The sequence below is a fragment of the Protopterus annectens genome, chromosome 10.part0, assembly GCF_019279795.1.
Source record: "Protopterus annectens isolate FY-2018-M chromosome 10.part0, PAN1.0, whole genome shotgun sequence".
Taxonomy (NCBI): Eukaryota; Metazoa; Chordata; order Ceratodontiformes; family Protopteridae; genus Protopterus; species Protopterus annectens.
In genome coordinates, this window is record NC_056744.1 from 1588690259 (window position 1) to 1588715287 (window position 25029).

The 25029-nt window shown below is 38.4% G+C and overlaps 1 protein-coding gene across 3 annotated transcripts in view; it reads left to right on the plus strand.

Moving 5' to 3' along the window:
• The window catches only part of PRODH2 (proline dehydrogenase 2), a 228527-nt gene that overhangs the window by 35982 nt on the left and 167516 nt on the right, over positions 1–25029 (plus strand). For 2 of the 3 annotated variants that reach the window (XM_044086241.1, XM_044086242.1), the window contains exons 2-3: positions 9179–9372; positions 11558–11678. In XM_044086241.1, coding sequence (XP_043942176.1) covers positions 9179–9372; positions 11558–11678 — 315 coding nt within the window. Of the gene's footprint in view, positions 1–8846; positions 8868–9178; positions 9373–11557; positions 11679–25029 lie in introns of those variants that run through there. The other variant, XM_044086243.1, reaches the window with a different exon arrangement.

Consider the following 25029-nt stretch of genomic DNA (forward strand, 5'->3'; position numbering starts at 1 on the left):
GCCTAATCCAAAAATTCAGGGAGCCTTGGAGTCCATGATTGATGTGCGACACAGCAAAACACAGAAGGAGGAGAGAACCCATTCCAAGGACGTCACCTTATTGATGAGGATAGCCATACAATGCAAGCTTCAGCACCACCTACTGCTGGAAATATTCGGCATTCAGCTGTGGGTAGGAACCATAGGCACCAGAACCACAGGGCGAGTGGGAGGGAATGTGGGGAGGAAGCACCGCCCCCCCCTGCAAGAGGGCTCATGTGTGCACCGCACGCTAATGTAATTTGAACACAAAAGTGCATGGAAACATCATTGCTGCTAGCACCAGAGTCAACACCCATGGTAAGCACTGCTCTCCATTTTTGTAGTTGTAAGTGGTGATGCTCCGTTTTTATAGTCGCAAGTTAGGAAGCTCTGTTTTCATAGTTGCAGGTCAGAAAGCTCCGTTGTCATAGTCAGGAGGAAGCTCCATTTTCATAGTTGCAAGTCAGGAAGTTCCATTTTCATAGTTACAGGTCAGGAAGCTCCGTTTTCATAGGTGTGTGTGTGTGTGTGTGTGTGTGTGTGTGTGTGTGTGTGTGTGTGTGTCTGCTTGTATTTATAGTGTTTATGTGCTTTTGTGTCTAACAGAACTACAAAACGTAGGTAGTTGAATAATGCTTTTCGTTATTAAGACCAGTCCTGTTGTATACAGTCTATGCAACTGGCAGATCAGGTAGTGCTTTTCTGTGTCATATCGCTCTGCCATATGTGTGTTTATACAACTGTGTCTTTGTCGATGACAGTATGTGCATTTTTTCGAGTGGGTAAAAGTGAGCAGTCTATAGCTCAGCCCACTACCCAGGCAGTCAATATGCAGAAGTAGTCATATCATCTTTACTTTTTATTTGATGCATTCTAGAAAGGTCTTTAATCGTAAGCTAAAGATCAATACATTTTTGAAGTGTATGGACACTTGGTCTAAGTGTCCTGAAAATAATTTTTGCATGATTTTCACAATTTATAATTTGATCTTTATTACATTTCCTCTTATATGTGCACTTCCTTGTTCTTCTTAGGAGATTTAAGTATACTTAGAGCTATAGTTTTCTCTCAGTATTACCTGTTGATCATTTAGTTCTGTCTTTCTGTGACATAATATTGATGCTAAAAAACAATAATGAATAGTGATAGCACGTCAGAAAAATATGTATTAATGTGTGCATGCTTAATGCTAATTAAAAGCTAAATGAGTTAACACGTTTTTCATTCTATTTTATATGCACTGTTTTATGTATAAATTGAGTTTCATATGAGACTGAAAAGATGCTTCTTGAAACTGCAGTGTGCTTTCTGAAACTTGCAAGATGCCCTCTGACCTAGTAATTGCTAGCACAGCAATATTCATGTTTATGCCTTTTGGAAATGTACTTGAGAAGCAGGTGCTTATCTGCTAGGTCAGGAAAGAATGAATGAGCAATGTTATATCCTATAAATGTAATGATTCTAAACAATCAGCTCTGTTCGAAGTATGAGAACATGTACAGCTGCAGTAGCTTAGAGATAATGTAGACAAAGGATTATTAGAGAAATGAACTGCTAGCTTTGTGTTTGAATTAACCATAGTACCTTGAATGGTAACATTGTATGTATCTAACCGGTGGTAACCAAGGCCACGTTGTTTTCCTTAGGAAGTTTCTCACAAAAATTGATAAATCAGCAAAATTGCATGAAACTAATTGTTAGTAAATGATGTTGAAAAGACTCGTGATTTGTTACGTCAGCTTGGTAGGCAATGTCTTATTAGAAAGTGTATAAAAATGAAAATATTTCCTGTTTCTAGTTAGACAAACTCTGTATTAGCACGTTTTTGTCTCCTTGCTGCAAGAGTAAAGTGCCTTAACCTGAACCTACCGTGTTTTGATCATTTTTAAAGTATATTTTTCCTTTGACAGCACATCTCGAACCTTTCCATCGACTCTACAAAGACTCTACAAAACATTAAAAATGCAATTATGTACTTGATTTCTCACGCTTGATCAGATAAACTTTGAGCAGTGAATAACCCTTTATATGGCCTGTATAAATCTGAAATAATCACACGATCCTAAGAATAAATAAATAATTCCATTTGAAAACTGATCCCAGATGTACTCCACTTCTTACTTGTTAAGGCTAGTATTCCAAGTATAACATTCAGAGACGTATATGAAACAAAATTAATGGAAGCATGTTAGGATATAAATATTATCTTAATTTTATTGCATAAATAGCCATTATAAGTTCCTTCAAAAATGAAAAAGAATACCTGTACTCTGAAAATAGGATTTCAAAAAACTCAGTCAGCACTTATTTATACATACAAATCTAAGGCAGAAATCTGTTCAGTTTATATTATAGATAGCAATAATATCTGTCAAATGTATCGACTGACAAGAGGTTAAAATCAGTATAACATATACATAAAATCTCTCAATAATGATCTCTACAATAATGCTTTTTTTTTGAAGATTAGAATGGCATATATGGAAGAGCAAGATATAATACCAAAAAAAAAGAAATAGATGGTGTGTTGAGTTGGGAATGGAAGTGTAGTGTAACTTGGAATAGCTCATTTTGTTTTTAATATTTTGACACTTCTCTTAAAAGGGGAAGACAATTTCTGTTCTCTTGAGGAGATGGGTCTTTTGCTTTTCTCTGACAGCCTTTCCAGTTTTTGTGTGTGTGTGTGTGTGTGTGTGTGTGTGTGTGTGTGTGTGTGTGTGTGTGTGTGTTCAAACCCTGATCCTTAGGTACAACGACCTGCATTCTCTACCTACACCACCACTTGTGATTCAGGGAGTTAACATTTGTGGTTTTGTGACAAATTACTGAGAATGGAATTCACTAAATAATAATAGCCTTTTAAGTTTCAGTCTTCCTATCATTTTTGGAAACACATAATAACACAAAACACTGTTTCAGCAACTTTCCAAGATTATGCAAGCAATATTTAAAATAAGTCCCTGGTTTTATGCCTTTACCCCACCCCCCAAAATTTTTGCTTTTTCCACATTTCTTCTGCTGTGAAATTGAGAGATTTAGTTGTGTTAAGTGTATGGTGCAGTGGTAATATTGTCGCCTCACAACAAGAGGTTTTCTCATTTGATTCTTGGCTGGAGTGCCTTCTGTGGGGAGTCTGTATGTCCTCCCTCCCTGTGTTTGTGTGGGTTTCCTCTGAGTGCTCTGGTTTCCTCCCATGTTACAAATACATGCATCTGGAGGATTTATCCCTGGGCCTCTGCTGAACATTGTCTTTGTTCCAAGTCAGACTTTCCCAGTAGACAAATGTTAAATAAATACAAAAATTGTACAAGGAGCTGAGAAATTCAAGGGAAGAGAAGTTTATTGCTGCTTATTCCAACCCTGTTTATATTGTTAGTAGCACAACAGGTAGTAGCACTACTTTTGATGCAGAAGGCTGTGGGTTCTACTCCCACAGTATGCAGATGGATCGTTGATACTGTACTGTGTTGTAATTTAAAGGGAGTGGATGATGCAGTCTTCTGAATGTTCTCCTTTGGAGGAGTTACCTAGTAACTATGAACCTGTTTTCAGTTTGTCACCCATTCTCTATTGCAATATTACTAGCTTATTTTTTTATGTAACATAGGCAATTTATTCTTCAAGGGCAGCAGCTACTTTATATTTCATTGTTTCATCTACAAATAGAGTTGTTTCCTAGCGGCAACCTCTTCATTAGTTAACAATCCCTTTAATGTGGAATTATTTAGATGACGTAACTTCTGCAGAGATTTTGCATATTTACTGATATTGGTGGATTGTAATGACAAAAGTTTGAGTGGCCTTTTATGGTTAAAATTTTCTGAAATGGGTAGTTTTGTTATTATTGGTTCATACATTTTGTTGCCTTGCTTACTAGAAGACTGTTCAAAACTGTAAATTTAAAACACATTCTAACAACTGGTGCTGTATTATACAAGGAATATAATTTAATACAATCAGGAAGGTGAATCAAGGAATGCATACATGTATGCATGGCCCTAAAAATGTGTTTGAAAACAGCCCAGAGGAAAGTGTGAAATGCACAAAATCATGGGCAAATTTTAAGTTTTACTCTTGTTACTAAAGGAATGGATGAAGTTAAAACAGTTCACACCACATTACCTTGACCTGCTCAAGCCTTTTGACAAAATCCTCTAATCAGGTGGAGTACAAAAGATGAATAATGTAGGAGCAAACACTTGCTTCACTAGCTGGATTGCCAACTTGCTCTCAGGATGCAGGAGATCAAAATAGGTGAAGAGACCAGTCACCAATGGTGTCACCCAGGGTTCGGTGCTGAGACTTTTCCTGTTTGGCATATACATCTCAAAAATAAAAGGAAATACCAAAGGGCTTTGGCCAGCTAAGTTGGAGATGACTGCAAGCTAGAAGCTGTTATTGAATCCCAAATGACTTAGCCATCATGCAGGAAGGTTTGTCCCAAACAATAACTGGTGCCACAATTATGAACTGAAACTAAACTAAATCCTGACAATGCTCTCTGAGAACTGACCCAATTGTTTTGCATTTGGGAACTTGTGTGTACAGTGACCTAACTTTTAACCAACATGTGCCCAGAGTTAGAAGAAAGCCTTTCTATATTGCACAGCTTATAAACAAATTGATTGTGACTAGATCTAGAGATGTTGTTGTCACCTTTTACAAAGCTCTCATTAGGTCAATCATTATGTATAATATCCACTTTGGCACATATCTGTCCAGCCCCATGCAACAATTTGAATACCCACAGATATACCTTACTAAAAGGATACAAGTCCTAAACAATAGGTCTTGCATGGACCACCTCAAAGATTTATTACTATACTCAGTATCCTACAGAGTGGTTAGAGGTGACATGCCTGGCATATAAGGCATCCTCCGACCTAATACAGATGGACATACTGTACATCAACAAGTCAAATGGCATCAGAAATACTCATTCCAGGTATCTAAATTGAATGTTGTGGAGAGATGGATATATATCACATAGACTACCACTGTTCCAGAACAGACTATCCATAAAAATAAATCAAAGCTCATCTGTCAATATTCAAATGCAATTTGGATCTAAGGATGGGTAATAGAAAATGTGCTCCAGGATTGCCCCTCATGCCACTTACGGATAGAGGCAGTTCCTAAATGCAGCATCCCTTACATGGTTCCCCTATCTATGGTATGATCACAGTTATTCTCACTAGTGCTAATATACAATTACCAGCCATGGGACAGGTAAGACCAATCAGGAAATGTTAATTCAAGCACAAAAAGGGAGTTGGATAAGCTTAATGTCCTCCAGGTGAGGCTATGTTGTGGTAATAAATAGTTATAAAAATATTGCCCTTTTTAGATCACTAAGTGCCCCTCTCACCATCCACCCCCAGTCATCAACAGCTTCCGGCACCTGAAAAGTGCAGTCCTGTTGCTCTTAATTTTCATTGGCCATTAGCTTCAGGTGATTTGAGAAAGGTGTTTAACATTATGACGTGACATTTCCATCATTATAGCTAGTTTAAAGCACATGGTAGTTTGGAAACATTATGTGTAGATAGACTCAGATGATCCCTAGCCTTGAGGCTGGGATGTGTTTAGTTTGAGTGGGGAGATTAGCTACATAAGTGTGAGAGCATGGCGGCCGGGGATGGGGGAAGGGGGTTAGTAAAATAAGCCTTCTCAGAATGTGAGCAAAGCAGTTGGTTGGTGTGCATTTGAATGGGGCTCAACTAGTCAAGTAAGGTCACCAGTAAGATATTTAGTCTATTTATTAACTATTTGGTAACTGAGTAAATGGACTAGTCCGGATACCCTTTTCAGACATGACCCAGGCTCAAAGGCAATAAACAGTGCAAGTAAACTTAAGTTATACACTTCAGATATGTTAGAGTGCAAAGTTCACATAGTTGCAAAACTTTAGAAAACTCATATACAGTTATTCTGGCAAGTAAAGAACACTAGTGATGCTGACTATTTAGCATTTGGAATAGTGTATAAGCAGTTATGTAAATAATATCCAGAGTTAATGCTGACCCTGCTGTACTACAGCCCTGCCCAAATACAGTTAACAACATCCTCTTCATTTATTTTCTGCATCCCTGCCTTGGTTTGACGTCACCAGCCACCACTGGTCAGTACCTGGGGAGGGTATTTTTTCCTTATTTTTTTGCTCCCCATCTCGCATAACACATTTGCCATCTAGTGGCCCCTCCCAAATGTAACTTCCATGACCAGTCATACTAAAGTAAAGGCGAGGGATGAACCATCACCAGTGCATAAAACTCAGGACCAATTTTTAAAAATGTTTTTCTTCATTTTATTTTTAACGAGATCAACCCATTAAGACACACAAATGCCTCATTTCAGGGTAATCCCATAAGCACTGTCTGATTAAGCAAGAATTGTAGATCAATCAAATGAAAACTAAGAAAATTAAGCCTGGGCTGCAGAATAAGTACAGTTAGCAGATCACACTCTTTATTCTGCATGCTAAATAGACTGTCTTTAAGTGTACCAGCAGTGGAGGAATGTGCAAGGGCCATGAACAGTTGGCAGAGCTCGTAATTATTTTATAACATTAATCTTATCTCCATGGCTGCTTATTACATTAACTGCTACAGTCTCACAGCACTTCTTCTGCTCCCTACTGGATCCCTTTTTCATCCTTTGATAGAGTCTGACAGAAACAAGTAATTGTTCCTGCCTTACTCACTATTCAAACTTGAACCCCCATCTGCATTGTATACACACGCTGTAACACACAAGGCCAGTGAGGCAGAGTATTGTTTTTGCCCTACATTCTTATTCCCTTCTTGTCTTTAAACCCAGACATGGAATATTCTACCCTGAGTACAAGTTAACATGCATATCACAAAATCTCTTTATGTCAGGATGTGGCTATCATATACTGTGTACTTACAAATCCTGGCCTGCAACGAGCCCCTCCTGTAGTCTGTACTAGAAGATGTTATTCTAAGTCTATGTATGTATGGGATTTTTTTCTGCAGATCAGTGAGTGTGTTTCCTTTATGAGTTCTCTGTGCGAGAAGCTGTCGAACCCTGTCAAATGAGTGTGTGTGCACTTAATATGTGAAGGATGTATTACTAGTATAGTGTGATGATTTTATACTGGTTAAGTAAGTGCCATCAGGCACATGTGCTGACTAAGCTTGAGTGAGGAGGATTTGTTTTTATGTCTTGTGCATTGTTCAGCAGGTTGACAAGTAGGCAGTCTTTGTGTTTAGTGTGTCGCTGCATTAGATTTTTCATGTGATTAATGGGCTTGTTGTTACCGTTTTCTGAGTGTGTTCTGTGAATGTCTGATGTGGGTGGATGTGTATATCATTCTGATATATTCAATTGTTTGCTTTATATATTACACACATATATATATATATATATATATATATGGGTCACTGTTGAATTATTGAAAACACAATCCATCGAAATGTGTTTCCGATAATTCAGTTTAGCAAAAGTGCATCTTGTCGAAAGTGCAAACTATCGACTATGCTCTTTCGCTAAACCCAAAATAACCACAAAAAAAAAAAACATTAAACATTGTTATGCAGGGAGGCAAGCCCCCATGCACCCCCCATGTGGGGGGCTGTGCCCCCCACACTTTATTATTTTCACTTCGAGATCGCACTACAGTGGGGAAAAGGAAATATCCCCTTATCCCCACTGTAGTACGATGTCAGCAATAGTTGCGTTAGTTGTAAATCAACAGTATACATTGATTTACAACTAACGATGCATGCAGACTGCATGCTTTCTTTGTGTTTTCTATTTAGCGAATGTGCATTTCAACAAAATGCACTTTCACTAAATTGTGATTGTGTAGATGACTAGATAGATACAGATATACTTTATAAAACCGAAAATCCACTTACTCGAAAGTCTGAATGTTGAGACCACATTAGCAAAACAACATAATATCGAACACCCGGAACATCACATTGTCACTCTGGGAAACTAACCACCGGGTCACCATAGTGAACTTTGCTATTTTCTCTGTTATAGTGCAATCCTGGAGTTGGTATATTTAGTTAGGAGGGTTATGTAAGTATAATATGCTTCGGTTTGTGTTTTTACCAGATTCCAAAACATCTGCTCTTAGTCTGCTCTCTGTGTAAATGGTCAAACTGAGAGCAAGTCTTTGAGAATCAGGGCCTACGAATGCACTATTATCACTGCAAAGCATAACATTGATATTTGTACAGTTTTAATAGCTTTTATTGCTCACAAACTATTTGTATCTGTTTATCTTATGCATTTTAAGTTTATTTTTCAGAAAATGCTTTGGAATGCAAGATGTTTGTAGGCTGCTAGAAGTGTGACATTCCACACCACATGGGTGTTAAAGAGTTAAACTAGTTAGCATCAATGTTTTAGGTTTGAAATCTTGAAAAGACACTGTTATTGAGAGAAAAAATATACAGATATCTGATAATGAATTTTGGATGCTGTGATTTCTTTAAGTAATTACATTATTTCAAATATCCATCTTGCCACTAATGTGACTTGATTAAAGATTTACCTACAACCCATTGAAGCACAGTATTTTGACTCCAATGTTTTTTTTTTCAAAAGATAAATTCCAAAAAGCGTAAATCAAAAACACTAAAGAAACACACACACAAATCTTGTTTTTCAGTGGGGTAAGACCCCTGCACTCCCACACCCTTCTAAATTATATGTACTAACACCATGATGTCAACACAGTGGTAAAAAGAGGAAAAACCCTTTAAAAGCACACTGCCAGCTTACACCATACAACACTGTGCAGAAAAACTCTGCAGCATTACATTTTCAGACTAAAGATCTTCTTTGGAACAGTCAGCACTGAAGTATAGGTGAGCCTTATTTAAATGGTATAAAACATCAAATAGCTCGTCAACAGTGTAAAATATTATATTCTGTTTGCTGAATAGTGGCTAGTGATAGAGAAATGGTAATGACTGTTGTTAGAGAAGTGATAAGACAAGACTAAAACAGGAACAAATAATGGATCAACATACAATGTGTTGCAAGCTAAAACTCCTCTAAATGTGAAACACTGATGTCAGTGACTCCGTTTGCCTTGCCTCCTAAAATAAGTTGTATAAAATGGAAAACTTATTGTGCTTTTTCTGAGATAAGTCTGCTTTGTCTTTTTTCCTTGCAGCTAATGCAGCTAACCCGCAAAGCTCTGGGCCAAAAGTTATTTTCTGCAGTGATGAAGGCTTCTGCCTATGGACAGTTTGTCGCTGGAGAGACCCTCCCAGAAATTCAACAAAGCATGGAGAAGTTGAAAAGAATGGGTATCAGGCCCATGTTAGCAGTTCCCATTGAAGAGGATATTGGGGAGGACAAAGAAGGGTAACGTAACACGCAACACCTGGAATTCCTTACTAGTACTATTTTCAGACAAGTTGAAAAACATAGGCATAATTATTTTATCCCCAAAAAAAGACATGTGAGACGTTAGACTGCACACAAAGGCTATTGTTTATCTGTACTATAAATCAGAATGAGTACAGTTTATAGCTATATATGTGCTCAGTTATGGGGACAGTGACAGATGCGCATAACCTGAAAGATTAGAAAAGGATATGCCAACAAAATAAAATACATAAACAAGACAATTTTGCATCCAAAAATGAATTTGGTGTTGCATATAGCAAGAAGGTTATATACAACTCAAAAGGTTTGCTTCTTAGACTTGCTTCATAACATAACTAATATACTTTAAGAGAAGTGAGGATAGCTAAAACATAAATGAAATAAACCGCAAGGTAATGTTGTCTTTTTGTTCATTATGTAGGAAAACGAGCAGAAGAAACTTGCTAAGCAGTTCTTATTTGCTTTTAAATTATGTATTACTGTGTTTGTGGGAGGTATGTTGATGGTAATGATGGGATCAATAGCTAACTTTGCCCAGTGGAGTAGAATGATGATATGGTGTTTTCGGGCTGTAATTAGTAAGGGATTAGGAGTTAAAACATGCTAAAGAACATCAGTTTAGGGGAAGAAAAAACTGAGAAACACCAATATCAAATCAGATACATGTGGTTGATGCAGAATTACTGACTATATGATGTGTACCTGTCATCTGTGAAACAGAAAGACAAGAGGATAAATAACATATTTAAAGGTGGTCAGAAAGGCTTTAAGAAAATTACATTCAACCAAGTTGGTAAACCTAGGGAAACAGCGCCTAACAATCAGAGCAATAGAAGAAATGTAAAACTACTTCCTGCTATCCTATGTGATAATAAGTCAAAGATAACATTACCAGTAATAAGATAGCACTACCATTGTAAGCTATGAGGATGCCAGTTTCCTTAAAAAGATGCCCAAATTCATCCTCTGAAAAATACAGGTTCAACTTAAACTTTACATTATATTTTACTGTATAACCTAATGATGTATCTTCATTTTTGAGTCATGGGACCAGATTCTAAAAGACTTGCTGTTAGTGTAATTGACTTAATCTGGTGTACACACCTAGCGGAGTAAGTCAGTTACACCAAGTGCAAGTCTTTTGGAACATGACCCTTAGTCTAAATCTATGGTACAGGAGTGGGTCTGGAGCAAATAGCAAACACTAGTAGTTCTACAGTGTTATTTATTATTTATTTATTTATTTATATTTGTTGACTGGGAGTGTCTGACTGGACGTAGGTCCATTTGCAGTGGAGGCCCAGGGAGAAAAGCTCCACAGTTAAAATAAACAGACAGTAGTTACATTGGATTACATAACGATTAACAATTTACATAGCAATTACTTACAGCATATTTACAGATGAAGAACATAGTACATCAGCAGACAACTAGAATCTTTATCTGTGAAGTACATAACAGACATTAACGAATGTTACAATAAGAGGTTCCTGCTGTATAATAAGTACTAGGCTTATGAGCATCTGAGCTTGCTATAATCAAGGTAGTTAGTGGAGTGGAAAGAAATGTAGTGGTTGGATAGGGTGGGTGATATTAGAGTGGGAGTTGCAAGTTGAATTTATTATTCATATTCAATGCACTGTAGTTATTCTCTTTTGTGATTTTGCAATGCACTGGCACTTTAAAATTCCATTAATGAAACTATATTCCCATTTTTCTTAATATTTAAAGAAAGACAGACTTTAGCCGGGAAGAAAGATACACCTTTCTAGAGAAAGAGAAAGAGAGAGAGAGAACTAAAAACACACAGAAACATTAAAGTAGCAAGGGACAAGAATGTGGAAATGTTTACGCAGAGAAAAACAGCCTAGTAAAGTGAAATAGTACAACAAAGGCATACATGGAGGGGGCTGGTATATTGGAAAGGAGGTTAGGGCTGGCAGATGAAGAGACTGTATAATTTATTTAACTGAAAACATAAACTGATATAGCAAAAGAAACCATCAACATTCTGAAGGAATATGATGCTTCAGACTCCACAACTATTCTGCTATTTTGTGTTTCGCAATCTGACAACCATCACAGAGTATAGGAAATATTGGTGTGATAACAATTCTGTTCTTTAACAGTTAACATCATATTTATTCTATAATGATCACAGGGAGAAGTGGTATGATAGAAATCTGGACACCATGATCCGCTGTGTTGATATTTCAATAACCGGAGGAAAACGTTCTATGATGCAGCTGAAAGTCACAGCCCTGATGAGTGCAGAACTCTGTGTAAGTGTTGAGTGCAGAAAGCCTGTTACACTATAACGTCACTTCATGTTTGTTATGGGAATAGTGCTATGCTCATAGTTGTCTCATGTTTGTTATCTGAGTAATGTTATGCTCATCATTCCCTATGGCTTCATAACTAACTCTACATCTGCGATTGCAGTTCTCTGCCTTGAGCCACATTGTCTAAAGAACTGCTACAGTTCTGAGTGGCCACTTACCATGTTATCATAGCAGCTGTATACATTTAGGTTATCTGTAGTTATTTTTCTGCAACTTCTCAAATAATAATTTCAGAATCTGTCATGCAGAGCCTGTACTCTGGAATTGCATGACAAATTTGTGTTTAAGTAATACTTTTGTTTAGTTTAATTCATACCTCAAACAGGGTGATTGCATTCACAGAATTACATAACGTCATATTTGTTCATAGGTTCATAGGCTCATAGGCAGGTACTAGGCTATCTGCCCAAGGGCATTTATAAGCCTAGCCAGAGTGTGTCAGCTTTCGCCACCCCATTGATTAATTAACTGAGCCTCTGTTAAGAAGAGCCAATGAAGTGATCTCAGGGGTGTATTTTCTGTTACCCATCCACTCGTCAAGGTTTCTCTTGAAGAGTGTTAGTGAGGGGCTTTGCCTAATGTAGTTAGAAATTTTGTTCCAAAGCATGGGGAGTCTTTGTGACAGGAATCTATCCCTCCAGCATGTTCTATTTATTGTTGTGGTGAGGTTTAGCTCACTAGAGCATGTGGCTCGCAGTGACTTGGATTTCTTTAGGTGGAGCATGTCCATCAATTCTGAGTTGGACATGGCTTTGTAAGTCAGGCAGAGATCACCTCTGAGTAAGCAATATGCCACTGAGTACAGCCGGAGTTTTTCCATATGGGCTGCATAGGACATATGTTTGAGGCCAGTAATCCTCTTGGTGAGGTACTTTTGTGGTCTTTCCAGCTGTTGGAAGTGTCTTGTGAGGTAGATCCCAAATGGGGCATTGTACTCTATGATGGGTCTGATGAGTGATGAGTAGAGGGGTACTATAACCTCTTTATTTCTAGATGCAAACCCTTTAGTAATTAGATGGGCTACATAGAAGGATTTCCTAACTACTTTGGCAAAATGATTGTCAAAGGAGAGATTACTATCTAACTGGGTCCCCAGATCTCTTATTACCTCTTCTGCATTAAGGGGGCTGTTTGATGGTAAAAAGGCACAATATGCCTATCTTGTCTGCTATTTAAATTAATTTAATAATCTGTGTCTCTACCATTCCATACCTCTCCTGTCACCCTTTCTGCACCTGCCTCATGGCCTCCAGAATGTTTCTATGAATTCCCTCTCCACTACCCATTCTGGTAGTCTATTCCATGGATCAACAACCCTCTCTATGAAAAAGTACTTTGGGAGATCCAGGGAATAAGATAACCAAGAGTCCAACAGTAACAACAGAAGAACCACTGGGCACAGTGACTGAATTCCAAGCTTTTATTGTCAACCAACAACAGTCTTTACCAACAGGTTTAGAGCTTTCATCCAAACACTATTAGGACTTCCTCAGAACAATATGATGCTAAAATCCCAACCATTAAATATCCATGCCCTTCCACTTAACAATCTTAATTACACATTAATTGGTGACATCACAATAAAACCATTTAAAGACACAGTAAAATACATTACAAAATTACAATACAAATTTATATGCAATTTATATGCATTAAAATGTGTACCACAAGCCCTTTAAATGACTTGGGTATCTACCCTAAAATGTGCTTCAATTTCAACAAAGCAGAAATACTCACATTGTCATTTATTCCTGGGAAATTAGTTGCATCCAGACGCAATTGTCCTTTAATTCACAAATGTCAAGATGCACGTGTAAAACCCTGCCCTCCACTTCCTTAACCAATTGTTGCAAAACAAAAAAACTAAAAATATGTCCCCTGATGTGCAGAAATGTGTCTAGCCTAGGCATTAGTAGGCTTCCAATTTCCAATATTTAATAAATGCTCATATACCCTGTCTTTGAAATGCCTACTAGTCTTTCCTATGTAGAATGCCAGGCATTGCTCACATTTAGCCATATAGACCACATTTTGACTTAATTAAAATGCCCATAAACTTGCACCCTAATTCCATTAATACATAACCTACTCCCACTTTCCATTATGTGTTTACATATTGCACATCTTCCACATTTAAAATTACCTATTGTTCTATTGGTGCCATGGGGTCCCATCTGACTACTCATCTCCAAAATGTCTTTAAATGATCTGTCCTTCCTAAAGACAAATTTCGGGGCTTTTCCCAATTTGTGTTCAACATCCCTATCCAACTGCAACAGCCCCCAGTTTTTTGAATAGCCTGGGTAACCCATTCCACATCCTGATTAAATGTAGTAACGAACATCAAACTACTTTCCATATCCTTTCCATCAGTATTCAGTCCCCTATACCTTTGCACATTCCTATTCATTATTGTTGCTGCAGTTCCTGTTAAAATGGGTGTATAAAAACCTGCATTCCATTTTTCTTATAATTTCTTCTTTAACCAAAGTACACAAGGGTTCAGGGTAACCTTTCTTTGTGAATAAACCTATTATAATAGTCGGTTTTACCAAGAACCTCCAACTCATCACTAACTATTCTGGTTGCCCTTACCAACTGCCCTTTTACTATGGACTTTTTCTGATGGTAAGGGTGCTAGCTATGGTATTCCAAATAAGAATTTGAGAAGGTAGCTTTTCTATGTATCCCTGACACCAAACACTTATTCCTTCTGTCAATCCTTAACTTCATATCAAAGTAGGATATAATTTCAGGGTATTCACAGGTGAATTTAAAAAATTCCACCGTCTGGTTGATGTATACAAAAAATTTACTCAACACATCCTTTGGCCCTTCCCAAATGATAAAAATATTGTCCAGGAATTTCGTATAATCCTTAATATGGGCCATAAATATACTAGGGAATATATATTCCTGTTCCCAGTATGACATAACATAGTTGGCATATAGGGAGGCACATGTAGCCCCCATAGCCACACCGGTTAGCTGTTTATAGAACTGTCCCTCAAAATACAAGAAATTGTTGTTCAGCATGGCCTCCATTAACATAGTAAACACATTAATTTGGTCTTGGTCAAATAACTGGTTTTATTTAACTGTTGTTACAACCATTCTAACCCAACTAGATGGGGTATCACGGAAAATAAATTGCATACGCCCACAGTAACCCAAATTGTGTCTTCAGTAATAATTGTGTCTCTTAACTTTTCTAAAAGGTGCCATGAATCTTTGGTAGTATAGGAAAACACACCCAGCCCTTTTTGTAAATGATAATCAAGATATTTGCTAATGAAACCAGTCTTAGCACATTTCCCGTCCACTATAGGCCTGAACTTTACATTTTTTAATCCCTTGTGCATTTTCGGTATTCCAAATATATTGGAAATCATAGGATATTCATTTTTCAAATATCTGTGTTCATTTTCGTTAATCTGCCCCTGATATAACGCCATCCAACAACAAGTCCAATTTTTGTAAGCTATGTGAATCTCATTAATGTTACTTTCACTGTAAGTATCATCCACCAAAAGCACTGCCATATTGTCAAAGTAATCATTTTATCCATTATCACTGCCCCATTTCCCTTATCAGGGGTCATTATATGTATATCCCTAGCTTGGGCAATTTCAGCTAATACACCTCTCTCCTCCATGGATAAATTGCTTTTGCAGTGCCTCTGTTTGCTCTTAAATCCTTCCCTAATATCGATTTCACATGCTTTTTTACAGACAGCTGCTATATTGTTGGCAGAGGGGTTAAAACTACTAGACCTTTGTAAACCTGGCCCATATGTTTCCATGGTTCCCCTTTTAAACCACATTTTTAAATTAATTTTCCATGTGAACAACTTTAAGTCAATTAAGGTGTCAGACAAAACCCCACGTCTACCTGGCACAAAGGTGAGGCCTTTAGATAACAAATCTACATGCATAACACCCAAAGCCCTTTTAGAGTAATTATATAACTTATAATCACCCAGCGTATTAGTGATAATGTCAGGCTTACCCCTGCTGTCTTTGTATTCCACGTTTAATAAAACATCAAACAAAGCATCAAATTCAACTTGTGCATTTTCATTACAGACATCATTACTATCCCCTTGTTCATTACTGCATACAACAATATGTCCACTATTAACACACACAACATCCATGTTGTTCAGTTCATTTTTAATGGTTTTATGTCCATTTTTACCCCTACCTTCAATATGCCCGTTGATATGTCCATAGACAAAACTTTTAGCAAGCTCAGCCTCTAAATACAGACTTACTTCACCCAGGGAGCCCATTAATGTCTCCTCGGTCAATAATGCTGCTGACACTGATGCTGATATTTGTAATCCTTAGGTCTCACTCCCTGCTCCACAAATCTCCTGGCATCGTTCCCTGTTGAATAACTGCCTTGCCCCTTCTCTTTCAGTCTCTCGGATCTCCTGGAGCCACCATCTAAAGGGGAATCCATCTGCTGTTGCTGATAACTGCTCGGTGGTGACATCACTTCCTCGTTCAATTCACTTCCTTGATTGATTGAAACCACCTCATTACCATGCCGACCGGCAGAAAAAGGATATGCCTTGCCTTTCAGATATTCGTCACAGTCCCTTTTTAGTTTATTAGCTTTCCGCTGAAAAATATTGCTGCAACTGTGTTAAATGGCAGCTAGCATGTTATTGTAGTTAGACTGATAATGTTCAAAGAGCAAGTCTTTTTTAATATACTCATTTTGCTGTTCCAGTTCGGAAGCTAGCCACTCAGTTGTATGGCCATTGTGTTTAATCATTATTTTCATTAACTCTACTCCTGCATAGTCAAATAATTTATGCACCTCATTCAACATTTCCTGGTTCCCCTCTGCACCATTGGGATACTTCCAAAAGTGCATACCTCGGGGCACCTGACCCAGTTCAACATTTCTTTCAAGATAATTGTTTTCAAGCTGCAATTTCTTGAAGCTAAACCATTTTTTGTCAAAGATTTTAATTCCGTCAGTCAATTCAGTGTGAAAATTAAAATGATTCAGCTTCCACTGCTCACCATTCATTGCTGTAGAATTTCCAACACTGTCAGAACTGACATTAACAGAGTTAGAGTCACTGTCCCCCACCACACTTGATGGTACAGGTAATTGAGTCCTATTAACTTCTATGGGTTGGGTAAGTGGGTAGCCAAGACTTCCAAAATGCTGCTGCCCCTTCATTGTGCTGTTTGTCCATTAAAGCTTTAATTTGAGCCGTATGCCCCATCAACTGCTGGTTGATTTTGGGTAGCAATTTTACTACATCACTACTGGATTCCAGGCCCTTTTTAGAAAAGTTGAGACACAATTATTACTGAAGACACAATTTTGGTTACTGTGGACATATGTAATTTAATTTCCGTGATATCCCATGTAGTTGGGTTAGAATGGTTGTAACAACAGTTAAATAAAACCCAGTTATTTGACCAAGACCAAATGAATGTGTTTACTATGTTAATGGAGGCCGTGCTGAACAACAATTTCTTGCATTTTGAGGGACCGTTCTATAAACAGCTAACCAGTGTGGCTATGGGGGCTGCATGCTTCCCTCGTATTTGCCAACTATGTTATGTCATACTGGGAACAGGAATATATATTCCCTAGTATATTTATGGCCCATATTAAGCATTATACAAGATTCCTGGATGATATTTTTATTGTTTCGGAAGGGCCAAAGGATGTGTTGAGTACATTTTTTGTATACATCAACCAGACAGTGGAATGTTTTAAATCCACCTATGAATACAGCCCTGAGATGATATCCTACTTAGATGTGAAGTTAAGGATTGACAGAAGGAATAAGTGTTTGGTGTCAGGGATACATAGAAAAGCTACCTTCTCAAATTCTTATTTGGTATACCATAGCTGGCACCCTTACCATCATAAAAAGTCCATAGTAAAAGGGCAGTTGTTAAGGGCAGCCAGGATGGCTAGTGATGAGTTGGAGGTTCTTGGTGAAACTGACTATATAATAGGTTTATTCACGAATAAAGGTTACCCTGAACCCTTGTGTACTTTGGTTAAAATAGAAATTATAAGAAAAAGGAAGGAAGGTTTTTATAGACCCATTTTAACAAGAACTGCAGCAACAATAATGAATAGGAATGTGCAAAGGTGTAGGGGACTGAATAATGATGGAAAGGAGATGGAAAGTAGTTTGATGTTCGTTACTACATTTAATCAGGATGTGGAATGTGTCACCCAGGTCATTCAAAATACTGGGGGCTGTTGCAGTTGGATAGGGATGTTGAACACAAATTGGGAAGAGCCCCAAAATTTGTCTTTAGGAAGGATAGATCATTTAAAGACATTTTGGAGATGAGTAGTCGGATGGGACCCCATGGCACCAATAGAACAATAGGTAATTTTAAATGTGGAAGATGTGCAATATGTAAACACATAATGGAAAGTGGGAGTAGGTTATGTATTAATGGAATTAGGGTGCAAGTTTATGGGCATTTTAATTGTCAAAATGTGGTCTGTATGGCTAAATGTGAGCAATGCCTGGCATTCTACATAGGAAAGACTAGTAGGCATTTCAAAGACAGGGTGTATGAGCATTTATTAGATATTAGAAAAGGGAAGCCTACTAATGTCTTGGCTAGACACATTTCTGCACATCAGGGACATGTTTTTAGTTTTTTTGTTTTGCAACAATTGGTTAAGGATGTGCAAGGCAGGGTTTTACATGTGCATCTTGACATTTGTGAATTAAAGTGGCAATTGCATCCGGATGCAACTAATTTCCCAGGAATAAATGACAATGTGAGTATTTCTGCTTTGTTGAAATTGAAACACATTTTAGGGTAGATACCCAAGTCATTTAAAGGGCTTGTGGTACACATTTTAATGCATATAATTTTGTATTGTGATTTTGCATTGCATTTTTACTGTGTCTTTAAATGGTTTTATTGTGATGTCACCAATTAATGTGTAATTAAGATTGTTAAGTGGAAGGGTATGGGTATTTAATTGTTGGGATTTTAACATCATGTTGTTCTGAGGAAGTCCCAATACTAATAGTGTTTGGATGAAAGCTCTAAACCTGTTGGTAAAGACTGTTGTTGGTTGACAATAAAAGCTTGGAATTCAGTCGCTGTGGCCAGTGGTTCTTCTGTAGACCCAGGGAATAGTTAGTGTTTACAGTCTGGTGCTTCCTGCTCCCCCATCCTTCTTTGTTAGGATGACTCCATTCAAATCTTTTTGAGAAGATGTTTTGCACCCATATCATGCCCCTCCCCCATTTCTAGTAAGAAGACCTCCAACTTCTCTAGTCTCTGGTTATATCCACTCTCCTCTATTCCTCTGACCTTTTGCTGGCTTTCCTCTGGACTCTTTCCAATGCTCTGGAGCCATTTCCAAGTATATCTTCCAGAGCTATGCACAGTACTCATCAGTGACTGATACAGAGGGATCATTACCTCTTCTGGGGCATTCTGTTTCCTGCTGGCACTGCACACTCACTCTGCCCTAGAAAAAGGTCCAATTCAGGTGTGATCACCTCTCAAGATCAATTTCCTTCTCTTTTGTCATGAGTTCCATTCCCCTAAGCTAATACTACACACAAGGGTTGTTATGGCCTTTGTGCAGTAACTTTCATTTATCTGCACTGACCCTCAGCTGCTGCCCTTTCATCTACTTCATTAGGCTTTCCAAATCAGTCCTTAGACCCTTTCCACCATCTTCTGCTGCTACTACTGTAGTTCTATCTTTGTATCATTAGTAGAGTTGATCCTGCTCTCTCTTCCCTCATATATATATATCTGCAGCAAACATACCGAAGAGTACTGGTCCCAGGAGAGAGCCCAAAGCTCTCTTTTACTCATATTCATCATTTCTACCATTAACCTTCCCACCATAGCTTGCTGTGTCCTTGAATCAAGCAGAAGTTCAGTTCTTTGTTCTTGCTTCTAACTTCCAACCCCTCCAGGTTTCCCAATCACCCACCTCTGTGGGTTTAAGGCAAAGGCCTAGGTGAAGTCAGGGTAGGACCACATCTATTGACACTCACATCTGATTCCATAGAACACAGCCACAAAACTTTATCAATGACTAGCAGATCCTTCTGGCCATGAAACCATGTTGGATGATGACCTGAGATTGCTGTATTTCCATAAATATTCTTTGCATGACTTGCCTTTTACTTCTGTTAAGCTAATAGGGCTGTAGCTCCCCAGATTTTCCTGCTACCCCCATTGTATAAGGGTACCACACTTACCCTTCACTATTCAGGCATTTCATTGGCAGAAGACCTGTCTTTTGATGATGTCCTTCAAAGTAACTTCCTACACACTGTCCAGACTCCCAAGGACTCTGTGATGCAGTCCATCTGTTCATTATGTTTTATCCACGCTTAAGGTAGCCACTCTCATCTCCACCCTCTTCTCCGCCTCCTCCCTCTTTTTCTTGGTGTCTGTGCACTGTACCCATTCTGACATGGAGGACAGAATCCCCCCATCTTTTGCAGGCAGATTCAGATCCCCCATGAGTATAATCCTCTTCCTTCCATGTGCGCACACATACACATGTATATACTATTTATTCTGCCCTACTCTGTCCCTTTATTACTTGCAGAAACTGCAGAAACCTTTTGGAAACTTTTCTTTATGTCTGAAACCCTGTGTTCTCAAACTGTTTCCAAAACATCCCCTCATAACTCTTATATAATGTCGGCTCTTCATCTGACCTCAGATAATACAGTTCTTATGCACCTTCAAAACCTTCTGTCTGATGGAAGTGCTGGATCAGACGGTCAGCAGCATCAGTTTATTAAAGTATGTACCCCATTCATCTACAAACCACAGCTCGTATCACCAGACTACCCCTAGCTATTAGAGCCTACCCTTTCTTCAAAAGAAAACAATTATTCTCCCTTTACCTGAAGCTTCTGTCACTCTCTCCATAAAACTGTAAGTCAGTCCCTTTATAACCACCCCTGTCCAAAGTATAGCATCCCATTTGTTTCATTATTTTAACCTATAATAGAGCACCATTGGTGTAGAGAAAGGAACATGTGACCAGAGTTTGACTGGTGGATTGGAAGTGTTTTGGAGCTTCTGTGAGGATGATGAGTATGTCTCTTCTTGTGGGGGGACTCAGATAGTCCAATAACATAACCCTTCAGAAGAGGAGCAGTGATGCAAAGGACATCCCAGGAACAGGTGTTTGTCCAGCAAACTGTGAATGTAGTAGCCCCCATCCTGGGTGCACAGCAACACGTAGTGGATTCCACTGTGATGCAGGTTGCTTGTCCCCCTTCTTGTATGATGGCCTCTTCTGACCAGCTCTTGCTATCATTGGTGAATACCCAGGATGGTGGAACAAATGGGGGCTAACTGATATAGGGGACATGATGGCCAGCAGGTGTATTGGGGAAAAGCATATAAAAGTCGGGAGAAGATGAGGGGGTGCATAGGAGGAAGATTCAGATCGATGGCCATAGGTGGGAGAAAGACATTAAGGCCAACTGTAGAGAGTTTTGGAGATTGACAAGAGAGACCAGAGGAATCAGATAATTTAAAACATCCAGAAAATTCTTTAACAGCGAGTACCCAACACAGTGTCTTACAATGATCCAAGTTGAAGATCTTATGAATCAGTAAGTCAGTGAGTAAAGTCATCCTTAAAGGAACTGGTAACCAGGCAGACTGACTGCAAAGCAGTGGTGTATTTTCTTTTTATTTTTTCCAACAATTAAATGGCAGATATAGTTCTGCAATCCTTGTAATTTCAGAGTATTTTTGACAGACGTGGAAACAGTGATGGTAGGGCATTTTCAGGTATAGATAGATAAACCCTTTTCCCAAAAGCAGTCATACTCTGCTAAGTTAGAAGACTAGAAACTGACTGTTAACTTTAGAGCCAAGACAAACTCCCTGATTCCAAAAGACTTGCTCTCAGTGCAGGTGACCACTTACACTGAGAGATGGCTGTGAGCAAGTGTTTTGGAATCTGGTCCCTGTAGTAAGCCTGTTTATAGATAGACCCTGACAGCAGGTCATTCAGAATCAGGGTAGACGTACACTGAGTGCAACTCTTTTGGAATCTGGCCCAAAGTGTTATTACATGATTTCTGAAGGCATACAGATAGGACACTGTAGAGTCTAGAAAGATACCAATATATTTTATAGACTCATTTGTTTTCAAAGGGCCACAACTGGGCTAAGAAATTTCCAGCTGAATTAACATGAGTTCAGGTGTGTATTGCCAAACAGCATTGCATTGGTTTTATTCGGGTTCAGAGACCTTTTCATTAACAGAACTGGCAACAAATCAGCCAAGATACTGGTAAGGGTATTACAAGTGGCCTCAAGAATGCAGTCAAATTCCCAATGACAATGCCATAGCTTATAGCTGGATATTGCTAATTGTGTGAGGATGAGGGAATTAACGTAGGTGACAAACAATAATCTGGTTTATAGCTACAGAGGTTAATGTGGCAAGCTTTAATTCACATGGTATTGGGTTTGATTCTCTTAGCCCTCATTTGACTATTCCGTGATCTTGACCAAGTCACTTAACCAAACATTGTTCCCATGTCACCCAGGAAAAGGGACTGTGTGTCCAGTGGGCTTACCTAGTTAAAAATATGATTATTATCAATAATGACCCAAGTACTAAGCTTTTGGGAAATGCAAGACAATACTGGATAAAGGGGGAATGGATATCCAAAACAACAGTTATGAAAAACCTGCCATGTAGGTATTCATAGAACTACTTTAAGATGATGGAACTGATGCCACATATAAATTGCTCATTGATGAGAAGTGAATGATCCATTATGTCAAAAGCTTGTGAGACATCTGTGAAAACTGTTGCTGTGAGGTGTCCAGCATTCATCAAGTGGTAGGTTGTATTTGTTGTCATAAGGAGTGCAATATGCAACAAGCTTCAATGCATTCTTGTAGTTGGGAAGCTACTGCCTTTTTAGACTGTTTCCAAGAGGTGACTAAAGTGCAGTTGATCTAAATGTATCAGAAGTATACTTAGGTTATTGTTTGGGAATTGGGATAATGTTAGCAATTTTCCAAAGTTCTGAGAAGATTCTAATAAAGAGTGATTAATTTATGATCTGTTGCAAAATAATAGCAATAAAAAGTATTACAGATTTTAATAAACTTTATAGAGACCATTAGACCCATCCCTTCAAAAGCTTGGAACGTTTCTAAGACATTTGTTGATTGCAGATTAGGTAAATGGGCAAAACTGAAAGTTAGTTACAAAGCTGAAGACTTTCTCATCTAAAATATTAATGTCATGCTAGAGTTGATCAGTGGTTGGTATTGCAGAGAAAGGAAGAGAGATTATCTGCAAAAGCTCTTTCCAAAAGCTTTGAGTCCAAAGTTGGTTGACCAAGACCATTCACCAAATGTGAGTTAGTATGTAACAGGGTATACCTACCAGAAAAGGTATTAATTTCTTTCCAGAAGGCTTTGAAATTTCCAAGTGGGGCTTTATGGTGTTTTATAATATAGAGGTTGCTTTAATTTTATTGGCCAAGCATTTGCATCTTTTCCTTAGTGAAGAGAAGTGCTTGTAATTATCACAGTGTTAGCACATTTATATGTGTTCAAAGCTGCCTTCTGAAAAGAGAGTAGTTACTTCATCTGTCCTGAAACTCAGGGTGCTATGTTTAATTAGATTTTTTTGGATTTTTTTTTTTTTTTTTGAGTGGTACTTATTTTGCAATGGCAGATATAGATGATTAAGAAATAGTGTAGCAATGTTATTGTCTTAATTCAAGCTTTGTTCAGAGTTGGGCCTTTTTCTCTTACCTTAGGGTTTATTTCTCAGATGTTAAAACAAACATGGAAGGGCTGTGGCTGACAAAGTTCGCAGATGACTGCAAACTAGGTGCCATAGTCGATACACCAGCAGACACACACATCCTATAAAAAGGCCTCACAGAAACGGACAACTGGTGCCGGAGTCACGGCCTTAAACTAAATGCCAAAAAATGTATAGTCATCCACTTTGGGAAAAACAAAGTACCCACAAATTATCACATAGACAGCAACCCACTGAGTACGGAAAAAGTAATCAGAGACCTAGGGACCCAAGTCGACAGCGACCTCTCATTTGACACCCACGTTGCCAAAGTGGTTAGAAAAACATTCTACCTTGCACACCTCATCATGAAGGGATTCACATCCAGATCCAAGGATGTCATTGTACCCCTATACTCCTCCCTCATCAGACCCATGATTGAGTACAATGCCCCATTTGGTATGTACCTCACCCGGCATTTGCAACAGCTGGAGAGACCACAAAAGTACCTCACCAAGAGGATCAAGGGTCTCCAACATATGTCTTATTCTGCCAGACTAAAGAAACTTCAGCTCTATTCAGTAGCATACCGCCTGCTCAGAGGTGATCTCTGCCTGACGTACAAGGCCATGTCCAATCAGGATCTGATGGACATGCTCCACCTCAAAAAATCCAAACCCATCAGGACCACAAGAGCTAAAGACTTAAACCTCAGCACAAGTATGAATAGGACATGCTGGAGGGATAGATTCATAACCCAGAGGCTTCCCATGCTTTGGAACAAGATCCCAGTTCGTATTAGGCAGAGCCCCTCACTGACTCTCTTCAAGAGAAATCTTGATGAGTGGATGGGAGATCGTAAGTTTACCCCCAGGGGTCACATCTGTGTCACTGCTAGACAGGGGCACAGTAAACTAATTCTATTATATGAGGGGACCTTCATTGTGTCACTACTAGACAGAGGCACAGTATTCTAAATTTATTCTGTACATTTTTTGTACCATTTCATGGGGTGGCAAAAGCCACATCACTATGGCTAGGTTTACAAATGCTCCAGGGCAGATAGCCTAGTACTATACTATGAAACTATGAAACTATGATAAACTATAGTCTTATGGATGATATTGTTTGTAGTGGTAGCAGTTTAAGCTGAAATAATATAGTGTAGAAGTGGTCAAAGAGTTATATCGCTGGAGAAGGATTATATTAATATTAAGACATTTTTCAAATTTAAGAAAATGTTTCTTAACAGTGTCTTACTTTGAGAATCTGGTGGTGGCTAGTTAGTACAAAGCCTATCTAATATGGTATACTGACCAGTAAGATTATTTGTCTGTGCACAGGAGTTTGCATTATTTGGAAAAAGCCATACACTGAGAGGATGAAAACGGGAGGAAATTATCTGCAGGTGGAAGATCCCAGCTTAGGCTGAAATTATCAGTAAGCAGTTCTGTGCACTAAGTTTATCCAGTATAGACACAAGTACACCCCTTACAAATTGATGTGA